A 25,905-nucleotide genomic window follows, 5' to 3' on the forward strand; every position below is an offset into this window, starting at 1 on the left:
AGTTAGTTACGATTATAGAGCCTCGTAGATAGTGACTTCGTTATTTATTCATCCTGTCATTTATTTTTAGTTGCATTTTTGTCTATTTTGTTCAACCGCCGGGTCGGCGTAGTTTGTGAGCGTCAAGTGAACGCAACTGTGATTTTTAAAGTGAAATAAAAAGGGATTTAAACCCTTCTTACGAGTTTGTATAATTTACAGTTCATAGCAGTCACTACTACTGTTGCGGACAAGTTGGGGCCACGCAACATCATAACTAAACAAAATTTACTTTTGATACTTTTTAAGATATAGAAAGTTATTGTCCAAGAAAGCAGTAATAACAATGAATACATGATTGTTTCTGTCGTTGCTACCCTTGTATTTAAATTAAACAAGAGTCATCTATCACCAAAAATACTTATCAGTATACTTATAAAATAACTCAAAACAGCTCCATATAACAATTTATTTATTTTTATTACTGAATCTTTATAATACCTCAACTAAATTAGAGTTCTCTGGAAGCTAGAATACTGAAGAATTGTGTAGGTCATATTCGCTGAATTCTTGTAGTGCAAGTAACAACTCTGGAGAAGAGTTAAATTACCCTTTATTCCAACTTAAAATAAATTAACAAATGGCCTCTCTCGGGCGTACAAGAAGCCTCTATTTGGGCTTTAACCCAGAATGGAAAATATAAAACTAATCTAATGCTAAATAAAATTAATCAGCCAAAGCTGCACAGAATCAGTTTGCGGAGTTGGCCCTTATTTAAAGATCACCAGCGAATACCAGCAGGTACGACCATAGGACAGCAAGCTTACACTAATAGCAACAACGTGGCCCAAAGGTAGAACACGCTCTCCTACTGAAATACTTATCTATCCTTGTCCTAGTTATTGGAATACGGCGCCTTAAGAAAGGCCTTTACCAATACATGGTTATCGTCTTCCGAGGAGGATTTCTGTTGGAAGCGTAAAAAAACCGCAAGAAACGGATTACCGGAGTTGCACATCCTGAGTGCAATTGAAAAAGGCCGGCTCCTGTGCCGCCATCTATCGTCAACGTCGTAAGCTGCTCTGAAAATGAATCTTAGGATTATTCTTCAGCGTCGGCGAATTGAAGCATAATCTTCACTGCTTTGAAGGCTATTAGCATTTTCTCTGTACTGCTTTTTGCTTGTTTAATCTTCTTGGCGATATTTGACATAGTTTGAATGAAGTTAAAAATAATAGGGCTTTGAGAAAATTTCAAAGATTTCCGCAAGCTCTTTTTCAGGACTTAGGCCTCTCTGAAGGGCGGTACCGTAGGCTGACGTACTGCTATTTTATGAAATTTCTTTAACGCTGATTCAATTAAAAATTGGGAAGTCTTCTTTACTTGAGATGGGAAATTTAGTTTCTTGAATCATAAGTTTTTTTTAAATCTAATCTTCTTTTGTAACATGGACATCTGCGGTACGAACTCATTTAATTTCCTTTATAATTTATCTGATTTCCTTTCAATGTGATAACAGCTTGGGGAGTCATCAGGTTTTAAATTACATGTGTTGGAACGGTGATTTCGTGAGCATTTGCAACAAACTTCTTTTTTGGAACAATTATTTTGAGAGTGTCCGAAGGATTGACATTTAAAACACTGAATAGGTCTGCGAGTTTTTGGTGCATACTTTTCAGTTGTAATATTAAAGTTGAAGATATTATTCACGTTATGGATTGCTTCTCCTTCAGAGGTTCGTTTTAGCTCAATGAAATAGATGGAAAGTCTGATGTAAGAATCTTCTTGCTTTTTAGTAAATTGTTTCACCTTAAGAACAGGAAAGTTTCTTCTTAATAAATAAACTTAAATGGCTTGTTCAGAAATGGTACGTGGCATATCTTTTAAGGTAACTTTTACTGTAGACTGAGAATTGATTTGATAAGTATGAAATTCTATTTTGGAATCCTGCATTTTAGTGATCATCAAGTGCATTAGTTAATAAATGAACGTTCCTGGCCTTCATCTGTGTTTCGTAGTTAGATTTTAAGATTTGCGTTTGCAAAACTTAATGTAAACTCAGCCAATCAACATCTTGCTTTAGAACGATGGGCGGGATTTTGTCATCATGGTTAGGAGAATTTTCTGAATTAATTTTACTTTCATTTGCTTTATCTTTTAATCGTTCAAATCTATTAGATTGTTCAACTTCTTTGTCTTCGTTAAGTTTCTGGTGGGGTTTACATGTCTTTTTAGGGGTTGGCCAGTCTGCATTTGAAGTTTCCTTTTCTGGAATCGGGAACTGAAGCTTTAAGTGCTGAATCAATATGCCTTTCTAATTGTAAGTGATTTATAATAGTTTCAACGTTTTCTTCGTTCGAGATGGTTCCTTTGCTTACAAGTGCTAAAGATCCGGTAAGACGTTCTTTTGATTTCTGTTAGAATTTGATTTTTTAATTCTTGGTTTTCCTGATCAATTAGGCCTGCGATTAAGTTCGGGAAGATTTCTTTGTACTTTATAATTACTGCTTTAAATTCTTGAGCTTTTGAGGAGTTAGTCTTATCTTTCCTGATAGGTTTAGCCTGATTCGAATTTTGCTAAGTTAGGAATTTTTTTAATGAAGTCTTGCAATTTAAATTTACCGCTTTGCTTAGATGATAAGGAATAATCTGAGTTGTGATCCATTTCGTCGTTATCGCTATCATTCCTAGCATGCCAAAACTTATCTGGTGGTTTTTTGGCCGCCATGGGAGAACGAGCAAAAGTATACTTACAAAGCCAGAGATGCGTCGTTTCTTCATCTCGAACAAGTAGACTCTTCTCCTGAATATCTGATTTCTCCCTCAACTCTGCCTACTGAAGTAACACCAGACTTCAGCTTAAATAAGGTTTTCTACTTTATTTGCGTAAATCGTAATCCTGAAAATTCATTCTGGCAGGAAGACGTGGATTAGAAATTATAATGCATAGGAAAGGCTTGTTCCAAAAGAAAAGTAACTGTTAGAAAATTAAAGTAAAACCCTACAGTTTTCCCCACCAGAATTTAAATACTTGAACTAAAAAGGTCTCGAAACGACCTTGTTTAGAGTTTAAATTCTAACCTTAAAATTCTCACCTTACATCCAAATTAAAATTCCATATTTAAATTTTAAGTTTTAGATTCTACTTGAAAACTCTTAAGATTCACGTTTAAAATCCAAAGTTTAAAATTTTAAGAGCCAACTTTTACAATAACAGTCTAACTGTAACATATGATTAAAAATAATTTACAAGTACAGACTTCTTTGCTGGAACATACATCATTTTCTTGAAAATGTTTTACTCCTTCTAGTAATTGTGTTCAATAGTGCTTTAGCCATATTTTTGAACACAATTTAACTTTTACAACATTTACTTAGATCTCATACAATTTTCATGTATTTATAAATTTAATTCCCCCAATTCTCTACAGAAGCTTGTTCTGTAAAAGTTTCAAGCCTATTTCTGTAATGTGTCTCGATAAACTACCACCTAAACATCTTCCTAAATGTTACATCAAATTTTACTTCCGACGCCTCGATAACACCTTACATCAGGGATGTCAAACTCATAGGTACACTTGGCCCAAACAAACAAGGTTTAACTTTAGGCGGGCCGTAAAAAAAAATCAATATTCATAGAAACGTAGATTTATTTCGAATAATACAATAATAAACATATATATATATTTATATAGAAAAGAACAAGAAAAATTTAATGTTTACGTCCTGATACTTCACATCTCTTCTCTGCTATTATCTTTCCTATTTCTCCTATTTCAGGAGAAATTTTGTTTGCAGTGATAACTTTCAACGCTGACCCAAGGTGAGCATCATTAATACGGTTTCTAATAGGAGACTTATTACCTTTCATGACTGAAATAACTGCTCGCACCGATAAGTGCTACCAAACATGGAAATAATATCATATGCGAATTTTCGAGTATTTTCAAACCTGGCTGGTAAATATTTGTAAAATTCAGGCACTCCCACTTCAATGAATTTTGCTTTCAAATTTGAGTTGCATTGAATCTCGATCACCTCCATTTGCATATGGCTGGGTACTGAGTCAATACTTATCGAGAAAATCGAAGAAAACAAAACAAAAAAAAATTTGTCTTCGAGTGAACTAAAATCATTAAACCTCGTTTCAAATTCAGTTGTTAAATCTGCAATTTTTTCTGCGTATTTTTGATACGAACAAGTATCATCTAAACTTGATTTATTCATGCTGCACGTCGGGAAGTGCGTCAAATCTTCATTTTTAAGTTGTTTTTCCCAAAGAACTAGTTGACATTTAAATGCTTTAATTATGTCAAACATGTTCGTAATGATATGAGCCCACCAGCGGCCGAGCGGTAAAGTCGCTGAACACTGGTAGTTCGGTCCGAGGTTCGAATCCCGTGAACGGGCTGGCTGCATGGGCGTTTTCGTGGTTTTCCCCATGTGTAACGTGTATACGAGCCAGTTTCCCTTAGAACGTCCTCCACGAAGGCATCCCTCCTCTTAGGCAGATAGCCCTCGAGGCTTTGCCATAATCACACACACACACACACACACACACACTCGTAATGATATGATCTTTTCCTTGTAACGATAAATTTAAATCGGTTAAGTGTTTGGTTATTTTGTTGCGTGCGTACGGGTTCGTTATGAAATGAATGAACAAGTCCGATGAAAAATGAACAAAAATTTATTATTATCACAACAAAAATGCTTAAATTTCCTCAAATTATCATGCAGTTTTACAATATCTCACAGTAGTTATCTTCTAACTACTCAAATGTCCAATAGAACGTAAATCAAAACAGCTAAAGAAAGCTAATCCGCGAATTCGCTACGATCAACAAGAGCAGTTTTCTAAACAACAACAAACTAAGTAACTACTACGAACTGAGATGTTTTCCTCCTTTTATAAGATTTTAAAAAAATCACGCGCTAGGATTTTCCAGTACTTTCTCGAAATCAAAAAGAGATATTTATTTATTTAATGCACGCGCTCTTGTATTTTCAATTTTCCGGCTTAGCTTTCTTTTAATATTCGTCACGCGCTGCACTGCGCGAGAAATAAAACCATTTAATTTATAATTGAACTAACATTAGCTTTTTAAATACCAAATTCGTAACACTATCAACCAAGAAAGATAAATCTTGTATCCATATTAGATTGTAAAACAAACTTACGTCTTGATTTTTCGTTTTTAAAAACTGACATATTTCTTCTTTCAAATCCCAGAATTGTTTGAGAATCTTGGAGCAAGATAACCAACGTACCTCGGTATAGTAGGACAAACCCGAATATTCCTTTATCTAACTCACTTAAGAAAGCAGTGAATTGACGCTGATTTAAACCTCGAGATCTTATAAAATTTATAACTTTTTTTATATATGACAAAACATTCTTCATATTTATTACTTTCGTGCATAGAACTTCTTGATGTATAATACAATGCATATGATGAATGTTTGAACCGTGAATTTCCCTAAGTTTTTTTCTTAGTAATGCTACGAAGCCCTTGTTTTTCCCGGTCATTGATGGAGCTACAGAATTTAATTTTGCCAAAGGTAGATTGTATTTCTGCAGAAGTCCAAAAACACAAGTAAATATATCTTCTCCTGTGGTAGTACCAGGCATCGGTATTAATTCTAGTAATTCCTCAAAAATGTTAAAATTCTTGTCACAAGAACGAAGAAACACTGCTAATTGAGCTTTGCCACTAATGTCCGTGCTCTCGTCACAGGCAATGGAGAAACTTTCGAAACTAGATGATTTTGCTTTGATCTGATCACTAAAATTCGCGGCTAAATCAGTAACGCTTTCCGCAACTGTATTTCGAGACAATGAAATTGATTGAAAAGCCTTCACATTTCCAGGACAAACAATTTCTCCAGCTTTCATTAGGCATTCCTTGATGAAATCACCGTCAGTAAAAGGCTTCGAATGTTTAGCTATCAACTCGGACAAGACGTAGCTTGCATGTACCGCCGCTTCACTTTCTTGCAATACTTTACTAAACATGGACTGTTGCTTTTTCACTTCTAACTTGAGCTCTTTCAACTTTTCATCTCTCATTAATCCTTCGTAATTGTTATATTTCGATTTGTGTTGTTCGTAATGACGTTTAATATTATATAACTTTGGTACATTAATAGTATTATTACATATCAAGCAGATTATTTTATCTTTTATTTCACAGCAAAAATATTCTAATTCCCATTTTACTCGGAATATTCTATGTTCGTCAGCGATTTTTCGTTTAATTTTACTACCACTTGGTTTTGATATAGACATACTGAATACAAAGGGCTGGAATAAACACGGGGTTAACGTTAAAAAGTTAACAAAAATTTATTCTTTCCACAAGAGATAAATCAAAATGCTGAAATATTTCTTCAAAAATTAAATCAAAATGCTGAAATATTTCTTCAAAAATATTCTAACAATATCACAAAATGTCAAACGTTTAGCAAAAATCAATTCAAAACAGAGAAACTAATTCTATCTCACAGCGAAATCGCTACAAATCAATCACAGCATTAAGTAAACAAACAGTTCGCTAGAACTACAGCTACTACTGAGATGAGTTGTTTGTTCTCGGCTTTTATAAGCTTTATAATTAATTTCTCGAATATACTGGAAACATCTATAAATATCTGGATTTTTGTGGATGGCAACAGCAATTACGAGATATTTATTTATTAGGTATTGAATGCACGCGCTGTTCTATTTTTAACCTTCCAACGCAGCTGTCTTTTCAAAAATCGTCTGCGTTGCTAAGGCAACATGAAGTAAATCTAATTACAATTCTAAATAAAAAAAACTAACTAAATAAATAACTATGAAATCTGTAACAATATGAATTAAGTAATAATTAATAATAAAGCCAAGTGCATGCACATGCCTGCACCAATATATCGTACAAAACTATGATTGGTAAACTGAGACCATGAGTTCGGCCACATTCGGCTATCGGGGGATGCGTACAAGTTCTGAGTGCACGTGTCCCCCAAAAGCCGAAGGTAGCTGAACGCAAGCTACTCACACGCATTTGTAATTTAAGTAGTGTGTGTGTCAGCTCGCTGTGAGTAATCTAAAAACACTGAATAAATTTTCGTTAATTACTTAACAGTAAACATTTCATTTTTTTCTTCGTCGATATGTTATTTTATTATTATATATTATTATTTGCCGATATATTGGCCGGGCCGCAAAAATATTTGTTGTGGGCCGCATGCGGCCAGCGGGCAGCGAGTTTGACATCCTTGCCTTACATACACAACTATACCTAATGTGCTAACCTCGAAAGTGCTTTAAACTTTAGTGTAAATTGGAGAGCCTAACTTAACTTCAATCATGCTTGCTTGCAAGTAAGTCATATAAGTCTTCATATAAATTCATCAACTATTAGTTAAACGTTGAAGCATTTTTACTGCTAACATGAAACCTTTCACTTTTGAAATAAAATAGCTTTGTAACATTTATGCATATTCACACACAAAATACTAAGAAATTTTCAATATTCAGTTAACTTTATATCACTAGTACATACTTGCTTTACATTGTTTATGAAAATTTCTCCAACAATTCTAATTTTAATTATTCTCACAAATCTGAGTCTTTCTTGACTAAAATTATGAATGTATTAAATTATCACGAACTTGCGAAAACAACTTTAACTAAACAAATATGATCTCGCCTGAGGTAAAAACTAAAATTAATAGCAACTTTGTGCAAAGATATAAAATTAAACTGAATTTTCAAATATGAAAGAGAGGAAAAAATGAAATTTGCTTTTCTCGAGAAAACTACTTCCAAGTAGGGAAACAATTCAGTCTTTGGACTCTGACTTTCCTTTGAGGCCGACCTTTAGCTTGCGGCGGGGGTTCATTTCTCTTTAATCCTCTGGCGATGAATCGTCGAGTCTTTCTCAGAGTCTGTGGGAATTGGAAGTCTGGTCTGGAACTTCGTGGGAACCGAGTTTCTTGCGTTTGAATTTTTTCTGATTTGCAGCTGAGAGATAGACTCAAATGGGTGCTTGGACCTTGTTCTCTTTCAAGAAGGACCTTGGCTTACCGGCGCTGGATCTTTTTCTGCTTCGCTTGGAACACGTTTTGCTGGATTCATGTTTCCTCTTCTGCTATGGAAGGAACAATGAACATGAACATGAACATGAATGTTGAAGGAACAACTTACTAGTTTGAAGTTTTTTTGTTAAAGTCTCGTGGAAACTTTTAAATTTTAATATTCGATTGAAAAGCGTCACGTATTTGAATTTGTCATTGTCAGAAAGGCCTACATTATTACATTTATTCCTTATGCTTTAACCGTTGTAAACTTTAACCAAGTTTATTTCATTGTGATTCTTTTTGAAAACTTTGCATGTTTTACAGATGCAGAGAGGGCCCTTCATGTTTAATTTTGACTGTAAGATTGTCAAAATACTGTTTGTTGGCTAACAACAACAAATTTAGCTTTTGAAAACTATACCTGTTTACAGCATGTAATAAATTTTGGGACAATGTCAGTCTGTCAGGTCTTTGTGATTCTTATAACCTTAAAATTTTATAAATATCTCCCCATTCATGTCTCTTTAAACAAACCAAGATATGAAAAGATTTTTATTCTACGCTGTAGAACTACCGGAAGGATTTTAAACAATATTAAGCTTGAATTTTTATGAGTATAATTTTCACTATATTCACAGGGACTACAAAAATTGCTTTCAACAAAATAGTCTGTTGTACCGTGTAAACATAATTTTTGAGGCCTGTTTGCTTTTATACAAGCGAAAGTATGGGAGAAATAACCGGAAGAAATTTGTCACCCATTTATTTCGAAAAATTAGACGAAAAGTACTTTTGATGAATTTTCTGTTAATATTAGAACGAATATCATGCATTTCAAACACAGAGTCTCAAAAATTACGTTAAAGCAAGTGCACTTCTCAAATAATAGGGGGACCGGAAAGAAATGTCGCTTTCTTACATTAAATTCAAACAAATAAGTTTGTAACAAGTTTTTATTTTTTAATCAATACTATAATCACCCTCGTTATCAACAATCTTTTGCCATCTAATGTGCAGATTTTCAATCCCGGACCGATAAAAATCAATTTGTTTTTGAGTAAAATATCTCGAGAGGACATTTTGGACATCGTCCAAATTTTCAAATTTTTTGCCACTAAGAAAATGTTGTAGGGATCCGAATAAATGGAAATCCAATGCTGCGATATGGTGGGTGAGTATAGCAGTACCTCCCAACCCAATTCATTAATTTTTTCCAGTGTTCGTCTTGCAATGTGCCGTCTTGCATTGTCGTGTTGCAGAATAACGCCTTTTCTGTTGACAATTGATATTTTTCGATTAAAGATTGGTTCACTCCATCCAATTGTTCACAATAGAGGTCTGCATTAACAGTTTGTCCAGGTTTCAGCAATTCAAAATGAACAATACCGCAAATACTCCATTAAACACCCAGAAGCGCCTTTTCGGGATGTAAACCCTTTGTAACCCCTATTTAAACTGCCTTTTGAGTTTTGGATTATCATATAGGACTTATTTTTTTTTTGTCTCCACTAATCAAACGATCAAAAAACGGTTCTGTATGGTGCCGTTGAAGCAATACGTTGCATGTGATGGCTAGGTTGGCTTTGTTCTTTTCGGACAGATTATGGGGGACTCAAACACCTGTTTTGCTTATTTTTCCATTCTGCTTTAATGTTCTTGGATGGTCGACCAAGGTTGGTTAAGAGTGTTTGACATGGGTTTGCTTCCACTTCTGCCCTTAGCATATTGTTGTCGACATGCACAGAAACGACATTACTTTCCGGTCCCCTATTATACAGACTTCTGTTTAAAAGTATTTTACCCCGTTGTTAAATCACATAATGTATTCTACATTTCTTTTTTATTGTAAGATGCCTTAAGTTCTCTTTACGGAGTAATTGAAAATATTATTTTATTTTTATTAGTGATAAAGAATTGCGGAGAGCCCCAGAAACGTTGGTACTTTGATTTACAAAAACAAGAATGTTATTCCTTTTACTATCAAGGATGTATGGGCAATTCAAATAACTTCCCCTCTCTCTATGATTGCCGTATTTCTTGCATTATTGGAGCTTGTTGTTGGAGATCACCTCTTCATCTAAACAGAGTCCCTGGTTACAGTGAAGACGGCTATGACAGGTAACTATTTTTAAAGAATTCCTGTTGGTAGACATATTTATATCTGCAATCTAAATACGTGTTTTTATATTTCCCTTCTAATCACCCAGCAACATTAATTTTGTAAATAACGCAAGGCTATGTAATAATATCGTAGAAGTCAGAAGCTTTAAAGTCTGAGATTAGGCGCGGGACTCAGTGAGGACTGATAGGTTACTATTGAGCTTATAAAATTCTACAGTTTAATTATCTTGTTTAAGAAGTCTATGGCTGGGCTAGGCGAAATACCGAATCGATGATACGGTAAATAAGGAATAGGCAATAAATGTTATTGCAAATTAATAGGCAGACTAGCTAGCATAACTAAAAATATCTACTAAGCCAATCAGTAATGTGATGAAAAAAAAAAGGCTTATATTATCATCTGTGATGAAAAATAAAGGATTTTGTTAGCATTTTCGACAATGAGTGATCAAAAACTTCTTGCAACGGTTCATTCTAACTTTTCTGACTAGCAAGTAAGAGATTTTTTAATCGTAAGCCACAACGTTACTGTTTTTGCATGAGAAAAACTTAATAATATACATTCTTGACAAGCCGCTATCTCAGGGGAATGAAGTTAATTCTGTGTCTTAGGCCGAATTTTCATGGCTGCTGATTCTATAGCTCGTCATATCTTCTTCAGTTAATCTCTCTCGTTCGAGCTTGTCTGATTCTGTACCTCTGCTGTGTATTAAGTAAGACAGGTCAAACGCGTCAAAAGCATTTCATGGCACTTACTCAATGAAAGAAGGAATGGAAAATACATTACATGCAACTGAAGTCAGCATCTAGCTTTTGAAAATTTCGTCTTGAGAACTATACTGATGCAGTTTTGGACGAACTTATATTTGACAGAATATGACCATATGTATAGTGATTTTCTGTATATGATTAGTTGACTTGAAGTCACGTCTACGTTGTTAGCAAATCCAACGTTTTAAATCATATACAGGAATTGAAAGTCCGAAAAAATTTCAAAACTTAATTATAATCGAAGAAGTCGGCATATTAAAATCCGATTTACTCGAATAAAAATTGATAAACAACTGGAACAACTTTTAGTGGAACAGAATGTTAGTTAATTTTTTTTTACCGTTGCAAGTGTCACCGACTTGTAAAGTAGTCAGATTTTACCAATAGTTTACCTTATCTACAGTAATGAACACAACAATTGTAGCATTGAAAATGATAGAGGATGGATTTTGCCTCAACAGCAGCGGTTCTGAACCTGTGGTACGCGTACCGTAGGAAGTATATGATGACAAAGTCAGGGGTACGCGAAAAATTATCAGTAGTGGCAGAAAATTTAAATTCATGTATCTAAGATATTATATTAGGTAAATATTACTTTTTTTATTTATGCATACGAATATTAAGGTTTTGTACATCAATGGTCTTTGGGATAAAAGGGTTAATATAAATAATTTTATGCATAAAAAAGACGAACCTGTGGGCAGAGCTATCTTAACAGATTCATAGACCGTTAAGTCCCTCTAGTATTCTGAGCAAGTTATCTACACCATTTACCTTATCTCCATCCCTTATGTACTCTATCAAGAATAAAAGTGTAGTTTTCTATGCTAACGGAGAGCCCCCAAAGTGCTATAGTAGTCATGTAACGACACTGTCTCTGAAAACTTTAGTTTTGGATGCCACATTTCTCTTTGAACATCCAACAGAAAATGAAAAAAATCATCATTTCTCTTTAAATTAAAAAATAAAAATCGAAGTTATTATCGGTATATTAGTAACACCCATAGCGTCGAGTTGTATCGAGCTAATGAACCTGGGCAGTTAAAGTTCGAGGTTACGTCTGACCTATGTATCTAATTTCAACTCTCTAATAGGAAGAAGACGGTGCCCGATCCACCTTTGTTTTTTACTTCCATGGGAAAGAGACAAAGAGAGAGAGAGAGAAATGACACAAAATTACTGTAAACTATAACGAACGATCTCATTTTTCTATAAATGTTCTTGTGATAACGCGTCTTAGATCCGTGGCTTGAATCCTGACAAGCGTATAGTAAATTTTTACGTATCCTGTATCGGTAAATCTTTTTAGTCCCTATAACGGCAGTCGAACTAAAACGGGGTGGACGATAAATTGTCACTACTTGCACATATTTTTCTCCAGTGAGACTGAATATAAGAAACTATTTTATTCTCCCATACGTGTTAAATTATTTTATCAAGTATTTTATTCTCCGTGCGTCCCGTGCTAGAAGATCCACAGTTCAAATCCCGTTGAGGGTATAGTGGAATTTTTCACATTTTCCCAATCGATAATTTTAGTGTCTATAAATACATAAGATATTAATGTGAACATTTTACGGAAAAGGTATTAAGGAGTGTTACTGCTCGCCGAAATAGGGCGCTCCTGTTATTCATAAAACACTAAAAATAATTTATTTCTATTTTTAAATAAACTAAGTTTTTTATGATTTTGCTTCAGAGATGTGGCACACACGCGATTATTTTACTATAACTGTATTCTAAACATGTTGCGTTTGCAATTTGTGAAGTAAAATATTTATGATACTTATTGTGTAGAGTTTGATTTCCAGCCCCTTCCACAAAGAGGTGAACAAGGAGGCTAAATTTTGAGATATGTCCCAGGCGCTGAGGTCTTTCGGCACATATCTGCTGATGGTTGAGAAAAGTAGCTTAAATTCTTTAATCAAAGATATATAATGAATAATTTAAAATATTCTTCATTTGTAATCTACGAAAGAAATAAATTTCGAAACCATAAAGGGATAAATTATCCTTTCTAAAAAGTCTTCCCTTTCTTGGCACCAAATAATGTGTGCAACTATAAAGGCTTCAGAAGATATTTTCCAAGGGATTTTTCTCCTTCTTTACGGCATGCCTTCGTGATGCTATTTGTTGCATTTCTGGCTAGAATCGGGAGTTCCGGAGTTTCAATCTCGGGTATACTTTTATTCATTGTTTCCTGCTCCGATAATTACATAATCACTCTACACGTGGCGCCCTAACAGACACTTATGTAAGGCATTTTCGCTCCTCTTACCCTGTGTTTTAGTGGTGTAATTTAGGAATGGGGTTAATTTAATTCGGTCAGGAATGGGGAAGTCTGGAATTTGAATCTTGGTGGGGGGCATCGCTGATTATCTCACTTTTCCTGCTCCAAAAAATACCTAAAAGCTCTACAAATGGCCCTGAACTAAAGTATGGTAGACAATAATTCGTCATTATCTACATTTGGCGAGTCGCTCTTTAAGTGAGGAAGAATGTAAGAAATTCTTCTCCTTCCTTATCACGCGTCTTCGTGGGGAACTGGAAGCACGTTCGACTAGCAAACGAGAGATAAGTCTGGAGTTCGAATCCTGGCAAGGGAATAGAAGATTTATTCATGTTTTCCAGCTTCCAGAAAACTCTAAATGACTCTACGGTGGCTCTCGAATTAAAATATGCTGAAGGATAATTCGCCACCACCAGGATTTGGCGTTTGGATCGCTTTAAGTCATCCTTTAAGTAAGGAAGAATGTAAGGTGTTTTCTCTCTTATCGCATGTGTCTAGGTGTAACTGGAAGCACGTCCGGCTAACAATCGACAGGTCTGAAGCTTTCATTCCAGCAAAGGCATTGTGCATTTTTCATGTTTCCGGCTTTGGTCCTGCAGTTTCCGAAATGAAAATAGAGTATGTCAGGTGGAAAAAAAAATTTGAATTTGCTCCTACATTATTCTCATCCAACCTTCATCTCTTAAACTATGAACTACAGATAAGAAAGATTCTCATGTAATAAGGCTAATTCATTATGTAGTTTACTTCTTCTTGATAAGTATATAATTTATATAAAAATAATGGTGAAGAAAATGAAACGAAATAAGGAAAAAAAAATTACGAATTCTCCTTTTCTTGGTTTTAATCTCTAGTATGAAATAGAGATCAACGGTACATTCGGGAACTGTTGCTTAAATTAAAATCTTTAACTACTCAAGCTGGGTGTGATAGAAATTAAGTAGAAGCTGTGTCATACTTTATATCTTATTATCATGTTTCAATAAAAACATGTTTGTTGTTTATGTTATTCTCGTAACTGTCGAATGAATCAGCATTATCAGCTAAAATTCATACTTTTTTTACTTATTTTCTAGATATGGCTTTAATGCTGAAGGAATTTCAAAGAACAGTGAGCGGCGTTCTTCTGAAACGGGTTTTGGTGGTGAGAAAGCTATTTTTCGGTTTAATGGATTTGATTTTCAAGGTAATATGTATCACAATTTGCAGCGTTTATTTGACCTTCATGTATCTGATTATCGTAGTAAAAATTCTGTCTTTTAAGGATACAACAAAGAAGGCTATAATGCTGAGGGATTGGACAGACAAGGATATAATTCTAAAGGATATCACCACATTACTAAATTTAATCTAACAGGTAAAACGATTTTTCATTTGCTTTACTTATTTCATATTCATTACGTTTATGGTTGTAACTCTTGGAAGTGACCAGAGGAAACCAGGCGCAGGCACTTGACACTTCTTTATTCATTACATTTCAGGTTTGATGATATTTTGTATGGAATAAAACATTTTGAACTGTGTATCGAAAATTCTAAAGATAATAAACGTTTTTAAACATTTTGTGATTTTGCTGCTGAATTAAATTTCATGTGGCGTAAGTGAGAAGAAATTGAAATTAAATAAATAAATTTAAATAATTAAAAATATAATGATAAAAAGACAAAAAAATTTAGTTAGCCATCGTACTAAGAAAACTGAACATTGATATGATGAACTTAGAAAAAAACTGAAAAAAAATATGAAAGTGTATTCCAATACTTAAAACACTTTATCGAAAAGTCGAGAATTCTCCACATATCCTTCTGTGCGCTTTTAAAATTTTGTGATTTTGCTGTTGAATTGTATGTAGTTTAAGTGCTAAGAAAATGATGCTTATATAATAATAAAGCTTAAAAAAAAGTTGGGGTTTAATTAGCAGGAGTGAATGCAACAGCAGACTGGGTAGACTGTGAGCTCAGGGAAAGTGTAAAAAACCTTGAAAACCCCTTTTGGGCTAACATTAGTATCTGAAACCTTTCAAATTTTTTAAGAATTATTTATTGGTATTGTGCGACAACTTATAGTATGGTTCTGCATATGGCTTTCTGCTAAAATTACTTAGGCCCACTTATCAGAGGTATCAGTTGGGAAAATAGGTGATTGGAAAAGAACGATAACCTGAACATATCGGATGCTAGAACGAAAATTTCCGTTTTCCCCTTAACGCCTCAACGGTCGTATGATGTCCGATTTTCTTACTGTACATTAGTAGACATAAAAATGTAAGGAAGTCTGTTTGCACGGATCATACTTATTCGGCTTGTATCGTAGATCAGTTTATACGGTGTATACATGCTTGTCTACGCTCGTGGTCTTACAATGTATCGGCATAAATCATATACAAGTGAATTAGATATTTTACACATACCACATCATTGCTTCCACATTATTTTCATTGTCTAATTCACCAAACATGAAAATCATATCTTTATCTCTTAATGAATGATATAAAGGTGGAATGTTTATGTTTTTAGTTTCAGACTTAGGCCTCCATTTATGTAACATTCTTCAGTAATATTCTGAGACTTAAAAATACCACTTTTAAATGCTTTTGCGCTTCTCACAACCGTGTACTGGCTGTTTTGAACACTGAGCCAATGTTCATTTTTACAGTCGTGTAAGTAACGAAAAAATCTGTTGAAAGGAAACTATACTACACATTGCCGCATTATTCTATGCAGTTTCTAAACATGAACATAGATGCCATTTGTTAAAGTGTGCATACACTTTTTGGAGGGTTCTGTATATCCGCAGTGACGCTCTTATGTTTTTTGTTCATCTTTCCATTAATATAATTCTTTTACCTAATGTATATCTCAAGTTTTCCAGTTTTTCTTCAACCTGCGTCTTTTTTATTAGAGTATTGGTATTTGAATTTAGCAAAGCAAATCTTTAAATTATATATAATTCTAGGGAGAATTTTAGTTACTTCAACATGGCACTTTTTAAAATTTTAAATATTTTATGTATATTATATTTTAAGTAATATTTACAATAAAAGAATTCAGAAGTAAAATGTGTAAGTTTGTGAATTTGAAATTCTTTCGAAAAAGTAAAATGTTTCAAAGAATAATTTAATTTTTTTTTCCAATGACTGTTTTCTTTTCCAGGTTTTGACGCTTTCGGAGATCATGATGGAATTATCGATTTCGATAGAGATGGTTATGATTCTGATGGCTATAACAGAGCTGGCTTTAACTGCTACGGATATTCAAAAGCTGGTTGGGATTCTAATGCCCTTAGTGCTGGATGGTCATTTAATTGCCGTGCAATGAATTTGAGGGAATGTCAAAAAATAGAAAAGCAGTTTTCTTATTTACAAAACGAAGTAATAGCATTCACTCCAGGTAAAAAGTGTGAGGAAGTCGAATGTGAAGCGAAATGTGGTTGCAGTTTCATAAACAATAACTATTCCCTGAGATCAAAATTTTCCCTTGGCTGTGGAACCTGTGAGTGCACCTTATCTGGTCATATCAGTTGCCCGTGTACTTCAATAAGTATGAGAAAAGAAATTAGGGATATGACACCTGAAGAAATGCAGCGTTATCAAAAGGCGATAAAAACTCTTGCATTACAAAAATCGCCTTTAACATGGCAGAACTTAACCCATTTATATCATCAACATGTACCTCATTCACGTGGAGGACCTATGTTCTTGCCTTGGCATCGATATTTTCTCCGTTTAGTTGAAATGAAGCTACAAGAAATTGACTGTTCTGTAACTATACCATATTTTGATTGGACAATGGATGTTGGCTCCCTAGAAACATCTGTAGTATGGCAGGCGAATTATTTTGGTGGAAACGGAGATAAAACTAGAGGCAACTGTGTGAGAAATCATCCATTTAAAAATCATTATAGTCTCTACTGGGATGATTGTCTAAGGAGAGAGTTCAATACTTCAGTTCACTTACCTAATGCTGTGGAATTAGAAAATATCACCAGGATTCAGTCTTTTGATGAATTTAGTGCTGCACTGGATACTTTAAGTGGCTTATTTCATTTATTTGTCGGAGGACATATGGCGACACTAGATGCAGCTTATGATCCAATTTTCCTTTCTCACTACGCTTTTATTGATAAACTTTGGTATGACTGGATATCGGAGAATCCAGATAATGTACAAAAGTTTCCGCTAAAATATAGGTATCGCCCATTAATTCCTTTCGCTGTTCTTCCTGATGATACTTTTATGAGTGACACTCAGTTATGTGTTACGTATCACTTCATCACTGAAGGAGCACCTTGTGTTTACGGAACTTCCCTTAAGACAGGACATCATTTAGCATACGAGATCAAATCAAAATTAACAGATATTGACGGATATGATAGTAAAGGTTATGATTCTTCTGGCTATGACCGCATGGGTTGGACTAGAAATGGATTTCATAGGGATTCATTCAATCGAGATGGGTTCGATGTTCATGGATTTGACCGTAAAGGTTTCAATCGGTATGGGTTCGACAGAAATGGTTGCAATAGTAAAGGAGTTTGTTTTAACGAATATCCGTATGATTCTTATGCTCCATTTAAGAGTAATGTTTATGAAAACTATAATGAGCTAGGATTTCGTTTCACTGGTTTTGATTTTCATGGATATGACTCTTATGGTTTCGATATCTATGGGTTTGATAAAAATAATTGTAGTTACTTTTTCAAGGGTCCCTTTTATCCAATATTTATGAAACATGCGAAGAAGAAACTGAAGATGTTGCCCAAGACGGAACTAAACAATGTTAAACGAATCTGTTCTCCTGTAACTACTATACCTAAGTGGTGGCAAACTATAAACTGGTTAAATAGAAAAAAAGAACTATATTACAAAGAAATCTTATTTCCTTATCATTCTGAGGAAAATATTCCATCTTTTTTTGATTTTAAAGGAGCTTGGCTAGCTCCTGTGCCGGATGAAAGGTAAGACTTTTTTTTTTTTTTTTTTTTTTTTTTTTCATTTTTTCCGTATGTTTTCTGTTAGAGGGAAGTATTTGAACTCATGTTGAACTTAAATGCTATTTTTAAAAATGCTGTTAAATGAATATTTTTTTTAAATAAATGCTCATAAAGCGAAGTGCAGTTGTTCCTTGAAGTACGGGGGAATTAGAGATGGCAGTATTCTGCGAAGTTCTTAAATATGCGTTTAAATTTTGACTCATCAAAAATTGATATTTACTACCTGTTTTTCAGAAGCCCTGCGTTAATATATTCAGTAGATTAATAACTATTATAAGGTTTAGCATTACTTTCTGCATTCTTACTTCAAAGACAGAGAAAAAAAAATTGAAGGAGAAAATGTAATTAAGAGAAAATACATCTAATGTGCTACATTTATTCATTCTTGTGATAAATTTAGATTATTCCACTATTTATAAAAATTGTCTCTTAGCATCTACATTAATATTTTTATTTATGCTTACAAAGCACTGCAGATGTTGAGTACATTACTAATGCCACGCAGCAAAAAATGGAAATATTTACGAATAAAATGTTTGAAACTGTACACGTCAGATAATTAAAGTTTTTCGTCAAATGCAATCCATTTTCTTTCCTTCTTAAAAGCAGTACCAATATAATTATGGTTATAAATATAATTATTATCAATTTCATATGCAAATTATTCTGTTGCTTAAAGTTTGATGTGTTACTTACGGTTTGCAGTGATGAAACAAGAAGAAATCTAACAGGGAGCTGTGCAACTGCACAGTTTACTAAATGCCTAATTTACTGAACAGTTTACTAAATGTATAATTGGCTCAGTTTACATGTGGTTTAGTTTACCGAATTGACGAATTGCTTAAGCGGAAATGACCAGCAAGGTCGCGTAATAAGCCAAATGGCGAGAATAACTCAACGGCGCAAAATGCCATTCGTAAGAGAATCAAATTAGAGGCGTGGCCTTCAAGCAGGCAGAATACGCGCTAATTCTACCCTCTAAAACCTTCCTTTTAATAGCCTCTTCTTTCTACCTCATTTGAATATCATGGGAGCTAGAAATTTACAATTAGGGAGGAACATGGAAATGAGAGCGATTATAAAGTAAATTAACGTAAAATAACTGGTTAGAAAATTAAACGTGAACTCTACACGTTTATGCACAGCAAGATGCACTTCGATAACCGCGCTTCTCTCATGCTGGAACTTTTTTAAAGTAAAACGGACTTTAACGTCTTCCCCAGATACAATAGTTTCAGGATTCTGATCTTCAACGTTTTTTAGAAGTTCATCACTATTAAAGCTATTTGGCATATTTTTGAGTAAGATATTTAAATAAGTAGGATATTTTTGCTTTGAAATAGAGGGATTCAAAATTGCTGGGTGTTCCTGCAAAGCAGAAAAAAAATTCTCTTTATCAAATTTCGATGTATATTTCACCAATACTTTATTGTTAATTATGTTTCTAAGATTGCTGATTCCAATTTTATTTTTCTGAAAATCGATTTCAGTTATGAGAAGCTATATAGTGTCTTCAGTTGCATATTCTTCCGCGCTTACAATAACACAGCAATTATAATCAGTCTGATTCGGTGCAACAGATGGCGCCACAAAATTAAGATTTCCCTCTGTATGACAAAATTCAATAAGGTTTCTTCACAGGCTTCAGAAATTTGGAAGACTTGCCGTCTCTAGGCCATTGGCTGCCGGCGTACTTTCCTAAGCTTGCTGCCCCCAAATTAGAAGAAAAAAAAAAAAAGCTCAGTGATTAATAAAATTTTTGTTTCATACTCACTAAGTACTTACATATGACAAATTGTATAAATGTAAATAAAAAAAAAAGTATTGCAATTAATTCAATAAAATAACACATTCACCAACCTGTTTTATTTAAAAGTAACAAATTGAAAAAGATAGGGACATTTAAAATTTTGTCACAGTTTCTTATGTGCTTTTCTTTTCAGTTTTTAGAAATTATACATGAAACTTCTCGAAAACGACCACACTCTGCAGTTTCTAGCAAGGTTACATTCCCATACATGTGATCGCCTTAGAGAAAATGGCTGCCACTGATGTTCTTAATTTGTTCGTTTTCCAAGGAAGTACTGGCAGCAGCGGCCGCTGTGAAAGATTTTTCTAACTTTTTTTTTTTTTTTTTTTTTTGACATTATCACCGAAGATCTTTTATTGACAACTGCCGATGGTTATTAAGCAATAAACGACCTTCCTCATCTTTAAGTTTGACAGCATTATACATAGTTATAATTCCCTGTCATAAATCATAATGCTGCCTCGCGGGTGTAAAATTTTAGACAGTTTGCTCTTTTCAGTACTGCGATCCACTGTTTCAATTTAGTTTGAGTGTGGGCTGTATATGTCTTTATCGATGTTTATTTTCGCGAAATCGTTATTACTCGAGCCTTAACGTTAATCGAGCGATGTGAACGACGGAATGCCACAGGGTCGTTTTGAGTAGAAAGCTGAAAAAGGGACAAATTAATTTAACGGTAAAAACATTATCCGGCACTTGATGGTTTGCAAAAGCAGATGCTGTATCAGCATTAAAAATTGGTTACAATATGTAAGAGAAGCCTTATCTGACATCTGTGCTTCGAGTTTAGAAACGAAAGTAACTTAGTGGAGGCTACATCTTTGTTAAAAAAATTCTCCTGATATAAACTGAGAGTCGTGACAATAATCTGGAACATTTTGTAGCGACTGAATGCCATCAGAAAATGCCTACAAAATTATGCGCCTTATTTAAAGGAACCGATTTATTTATTAAAATCTTTGTCAAATTTTATTGGATGATTCGACCATGACTTTTTTAACATATAAAAAGAAGCAAATGCTAAGACATCTTTGACATTTGAAGAGTGGATAAGCAGGCCTCAGGAAAAGGAAAATTTTTTTAAAATAAAAATAATGAAAAATCAGAATCACTTTCACTGCCCCCAAACTTTTGTTTTTTTTTTAATATTATTTATGACAATATAATAGCAGAATTTTCTCATAGAAGTGAAATATAAATAAATAATGTAGAATAATTTAAAGTACTCTTTAATTTAAATTTGTCTAGGTAAAGAAACATGTCTTTAAAGAAAAGTTAAAAGAGATTTATAAAGATGATATAAATACATATTATACAGTTTGATGATGAAATGAAACAGCTTTTTTTTTTTTTTTTTTTTTTTTTTTTTTTTAAAGAAGATGAAGACAAATTTAATTTTGCGTTTGCTGCCAGAGGAATGTCATCAAATTTTCCTAATGTAGAAATTTACGAAAATTGTTTGATGACTCCAGTTTCTAGTGCATCCACAGAAGGATCTTTCCCTGCCTTAAAAAAATAAAAAACTATTTCATAAGAAGGATTAAATTGTAACACTTTATTAAATAGATAGAAGTGTTAAATAACGTGAATATTTCGAAAATAATTGATGAATTTTCTAGAAAGAAGCCAAGGAGAAAATTTATTAAACCTTAATAATTAATTATATTAATTTTAAAATATTCAATAAAGTATTTAGCAATTTGTTTCTTACTTGTCTTTCCTCCAGAATATTTTATTTTTTATATAATTTAATTTTTATGTATTTTAGGCTTGATATGCGGAGGAAATAATATGGGAATATTGAAATATAAAAATATTAAATCATAATTTTATTAATAATATATAAAATTTTAATTAATTATATATACTTAATTATTTATTACACTTGAGCACTAATTATGTTTCAAACATATAGGCATGTAAGTACTTCCTTAGGGACCCAACATATTTTACCGTCAGGGGCCCCCAACTGGATGCAAAAGGGTTCCTCGCATTCAAACCCAATATAACTGCTACCCAAAAAGCATCCAAAGTAATAAACCTAAACAGGAGCAGATTTAAAAATATAGCTGCTCTACTACCAAATAGTAGTATTTTTAACAAAGAAAAATACTCACTAAGTACTCAGACTAAAAACACAAAGTCTTACGCACTAGAGTTTTAAGTAGCACGAACAGTAATACCTCAGATTTTATGGAGTCCAATTTTGGCCGTAATCAACACCCAAAGTTAATGCAATTAATAAACAGTGACTTACAAAAACTAAGAGAAGCTGGAATTCGATGGACAAATTACATGTCTTTTCCTTATTTGCCAAGACTCTAATAGTTTTTAAAACTCCAAAAATTCACTGTTGTTGTTGCTAATGTTATCAGCGCTAGAAAATGTTTTCGGAAATTGACAGGGATAGGCAGTCCAATCCAGGGGTCCTTTGCTCCGAAATGAATTATTTTAAGGACGACTTTTTGAAGTTAATTTTTCTAGAGTTGCGTTAAACTTGACTTCCCTATAATCGACCATGTTGGAAAGCATCTGATAGGTGATATTTATCTGATGTTTATTTGTTCTCCTAGAATTTCAGAACCACAGTATGTTCAACCGTCAGATTTTTGGTTTGTCTGTGTTTTTCTTTTATTTCACTTACTGCCAGTGGAGCAACGTAAAGTTTGCAAGGATTTGTTGGAGAATTTAAACTTTTTATGACAGATTTATGCTTATTTTATGGTAAAAAGTGATAAAATAGTATTTACTTTGTGGTAATAATAAAAGTTGTGTCTGTTTACAATTATTTGCCTAATCTTTTCAGTTTTAACATTAGTAAATTACGTAGTGTGTCTAGTAGTTTATCCAAAACTGCACTAAATCTGCAAAATATTTTCTAATATTTTATTGAAAAAATTCAGTTATGAACGAAACCGTGCTGTTCAAAATACTTAGTTCGAGAGGTCAACTATACTTTGCGATGATTTAGAACCGTTGATCCGCAGCTTAAATGCGTTTGATTTTTTTTTTCCAAACTTCAAGGCTGTAGATTCAAAATGAGTACAATTTAATCAATTCAAAGTTATCGGTTAACTTCTCAACCTCCTTCATATTTTGTTCACATATTTTTTCCTTGCATTTACTTCGAAATAAATTTAAAATAAAATTTTTAATTATATTCAGCATATGCTAAAAACAGAGTTTTCATTTCATTTGTACTTTGTATATTTTTAAGCAGGTTTTTCGAGTAGTATTTAGTATTACGTAAGTGTAATAAAAATTGTCATAATTTATAAAATATTTAGTTATCTGTTGCATTCGATCAGGCAGACTTTTGTTACTTCGTACGCGGTCTCTTATGTATTAAGTTTTGATCTTACTGTAATTAACTGTACTACATCAAAATATAGTATTTTTAATTTTTAATGAGAGAATAATTTATCTTGAAGTATTATAGAAGTGTATATTTACCTTTTGTATATTTACATATTTATCTTGAAGCAGAGTAATTTATCTTGAAGTACCTTAACGTGATGAAGTAGTATTGATGGGTATGAATCAAATCAAGCTTCTTTTGACAACGCAAGTATACCTCAAAAAAGAGTTATAACCTACCATCTTTCTTTTTCTAGGTTTTGCTTTCATCTACATCATCATTCTAAATGTGACTTAAATCAGGCTCCTGTTCCTTGTCCTTTCAAAACATGTTCCTCTGCTCTATGTCCTTCCCTACCGAGCTCTCGGTGTCGCAGTTTCGGATGCGGATCATGTGATAACAATTACTTTAATATTGTGACACAGAAACCAACTTCATGCAACAATAATGGTAAATATTATTTTTATCTGCAATTTTTGCTTTGAAAAATATTTTGTGCATTTTTTATACTAGTACTTAGGAGTTTATTACTAGTGGAAGAGAAATTGCTATTAGTGACATTCTTAATAAAACTCAAACAACTACAGCAGCAGAAATTAATTTTTTAAATACAAAGAGACATTTTTATAAGAAGCATAGTTCTAATGGCGGATAAGTTATTAAAAAAAAACCAAAATAATTTTTATGGATACTTACATACACTGGTGTGCAAAGCTGAAAGACGAGACGGGTTTTCGAATGATTGTCGTACAGGGGTGCTCCACATCGACCTAAATCATACCATACGATCCCCAAGATGTGAAAATATGGGACAATATACCAAAACCATCTAAACAAGGAATAAAAGAGATGAAAAGGTACTTTAATGTAAAGACAGCTCAAAGCACAGCTGGAGAGAAGATCGAATCCCCCATGTGACAGAAGCCTGGCAAAAAAACATCGAGTCTTTAGAAGGGGTAGGATCACCCTTCACTTCGATGCAGAAATTACGTTTGTCGATGATGAGAATAAGGTTTTCAAGGAGATGTTGAAGTATTGCGGCTTATTCTTCTTGTAGCGTCAATTTCAGCCTTGGAATAATTGTTCACAGCTCGTCCCGTGCTGCCAAGTGTCTCCCTAAAAGGTCCCACATCTGTTCTTTGGGATTTAGGGCCGGGGACTTTGCAAGTCAATGCATTCATTGAATATCTCTCACTTTCCAAGGGTTCTGCTACATTTACTGTGCAATGAAGTGTAGCGTTGTCTTAAAGGATGTCCGGACCCATAGCACTTCTAAAGAAACGTACGTGAGGCAAGAGAACTTCGGTATAATTGCAAACACATTGAGTGAACCTCCTTGGGAGATGTGGAGGTTAGTACAGCTACCAAGCATGATACCACCCCAAAAGTGAACTCCGGCACCTCCAGAACGGACCCTTTCATTAATGTTCGAAAGGGGATTGCATGTTCTCTTCTCTCTCCAAATTGGCTCTCATCCGTAAAGAGCACTTGCTGTCATTCGTAAAGAGGACTGGGCTGTCATCCGTAAATTTCACTTGACCCATTTGCTGTTGTGTCCAAGATTTGTGTTCCCAGCAGCACAGAAACTGGCGTCTCCGATGAGCAGGTGCGAATGGCACACGCCGTACTGATCTTCGTTCATATAGACCACGTTTGTTTAGCCTATGGGCGTGGTAAAACGTGATACAGCTGTTTCTGCCGTTTGAAGTGCTCTTCAAGCTTGTGAAACGATTCTATGAGTGATCTCGAATTCCTTCGGTACATTTAACACACTTGGAAAACGATGCGGCCTCACTTAAAATCATTCAGATAACATCTCTTGGATTGCCTGTTGGCCATATCAAATCGTAGTAACAAATCGATGTAGTTGAAATCACTGTGCACTCTGCAGTAGCTTTCTCAAAATTGCTGAGTTTACACCGTCCGTGTGTGGCGCACATTCTAACATTCCCAAGTCATGTGCCATTTATGCACCTGTCCAACTATAAGTGTCCAAAATCTATCTCCTGATTAGTATTTCGGTCCATTCTCTTGTCTTGTTCCTTTTTTATGCTAATTTCTCTGACTCGGCCTTAATTTTTACATACTAGTGTACGTGCAGATTCAATATATCACGCATTCAGCACAACTTGCCACTAGATAAGTACTAAACTAAAAAAGAAAGCAAAGAAACAAAGATACTTCGCTGCTGCACTGATAATGATTTAACCAATAATGTAATTTTGAATTCGATACGTAACACACTTTCAATGTAAAGTAAGAAACGCACTTTTCAGACTAATTCCTACTAACATGATTACGTTTTGGTACAGAAACGAGTTTAGAGGCGATATTTTCTAGATGGCCGAAGACAACACGATTTGACACAATTTCAACTTTCTGCCGCTTGTCGCGTTAGTTTCAGATATTTAGTTTTTACCACAGTTTCCAAAAGAATATGCTCTTCTTGAGGAATGTGTGAAATCAAATGGAATTGTCTTGATAAAAAATTTCAGATGATTAAAAAGTATGAGTTAATAA

General features: G+C 33.9%; 2 protein-coding genes across 7 annotated transcripts in view; one reads left to right on the plus strand and one right to left on the minus strand.

Annotated features, from left to right (window-relative positions):
* Positions 1-25,905, plus strand: part of LOC118198526 (zonadhesin-like) — a 314,579-nt gene that overhangs the window by 80,364 nt on the left and 208,310 nt on the right. For both annotated transcript variants that reach the window (XM_085809500.1, XM_085809501.1), the window contains exons 13-17: positions 9,948-10,161; positions 14,302-14,411; positions 14,490-14,582; positions 16,378-18,181; positions 23,642-23,835. In XM_085809500.1, coding sequence (XP_085665626.1) covers positions 9,948-10,161; positions 14,302-14,411; positions 14,490-14,582; positions 16,378-18,181; positions 23,642-23,835 — 2,415 coding nt within the window. The remainder of the gene's footprint in view (positions 1-9,947; positions 10,162-14,301; positions 14,412-14,489; positions 14,583-16,377; positions 18,182-23,641; positions 23,836-25,905) is intronic.
* The window catches only part of LOC146992913 (general transcription factor II-I repeat domain-containing protein 2-like), a 285,508-nt gene that overhangs the window by 31,825 nt on the left and 227,778 nt on the right, over positions 1-25,905 (minus strand). For 2 of the 5 annotated variants that reach the window (XM_085809505.1, XM_085809504.1), the window contains exon 2: positions 476-8,111. The exons of 1 other annotated variant lie outside the window; for it this stretch is intronic. In XM_085809505.1, the coding sequence (XP_085665631.1) occupies positions 5,108-6,268 (1,161 nt within the window). In that variant the 5' untranslated portion in view covers positions 6,269-8,111 and the 3' untranslated portion in view covers positions 476-5,107. Of the gene's footprint in view, positions 1-475; positions 8,115-25,905 lie in introns of those variants that run through there. 2 more of the 5 variants (XM_085809502.1, XM_085809503.1) reach the window with 2 other exon arrangements.

Source organism: Stegodyphus dumicola, chromosome X2, assembly GCF_044657685.1.
Source record: "Stegodyphus dumicola isolate Sdum_Otavi_A_Nest chromosome X2, ASM4465768v1".
Classification (NCBI taxonomy): domain Eukaryota; kingdom Metazoa; phylum Arthropoda; class Arachnida; order Araneae; family Eresidae; genus Stegodyphus; species Stegodyphus dumicola.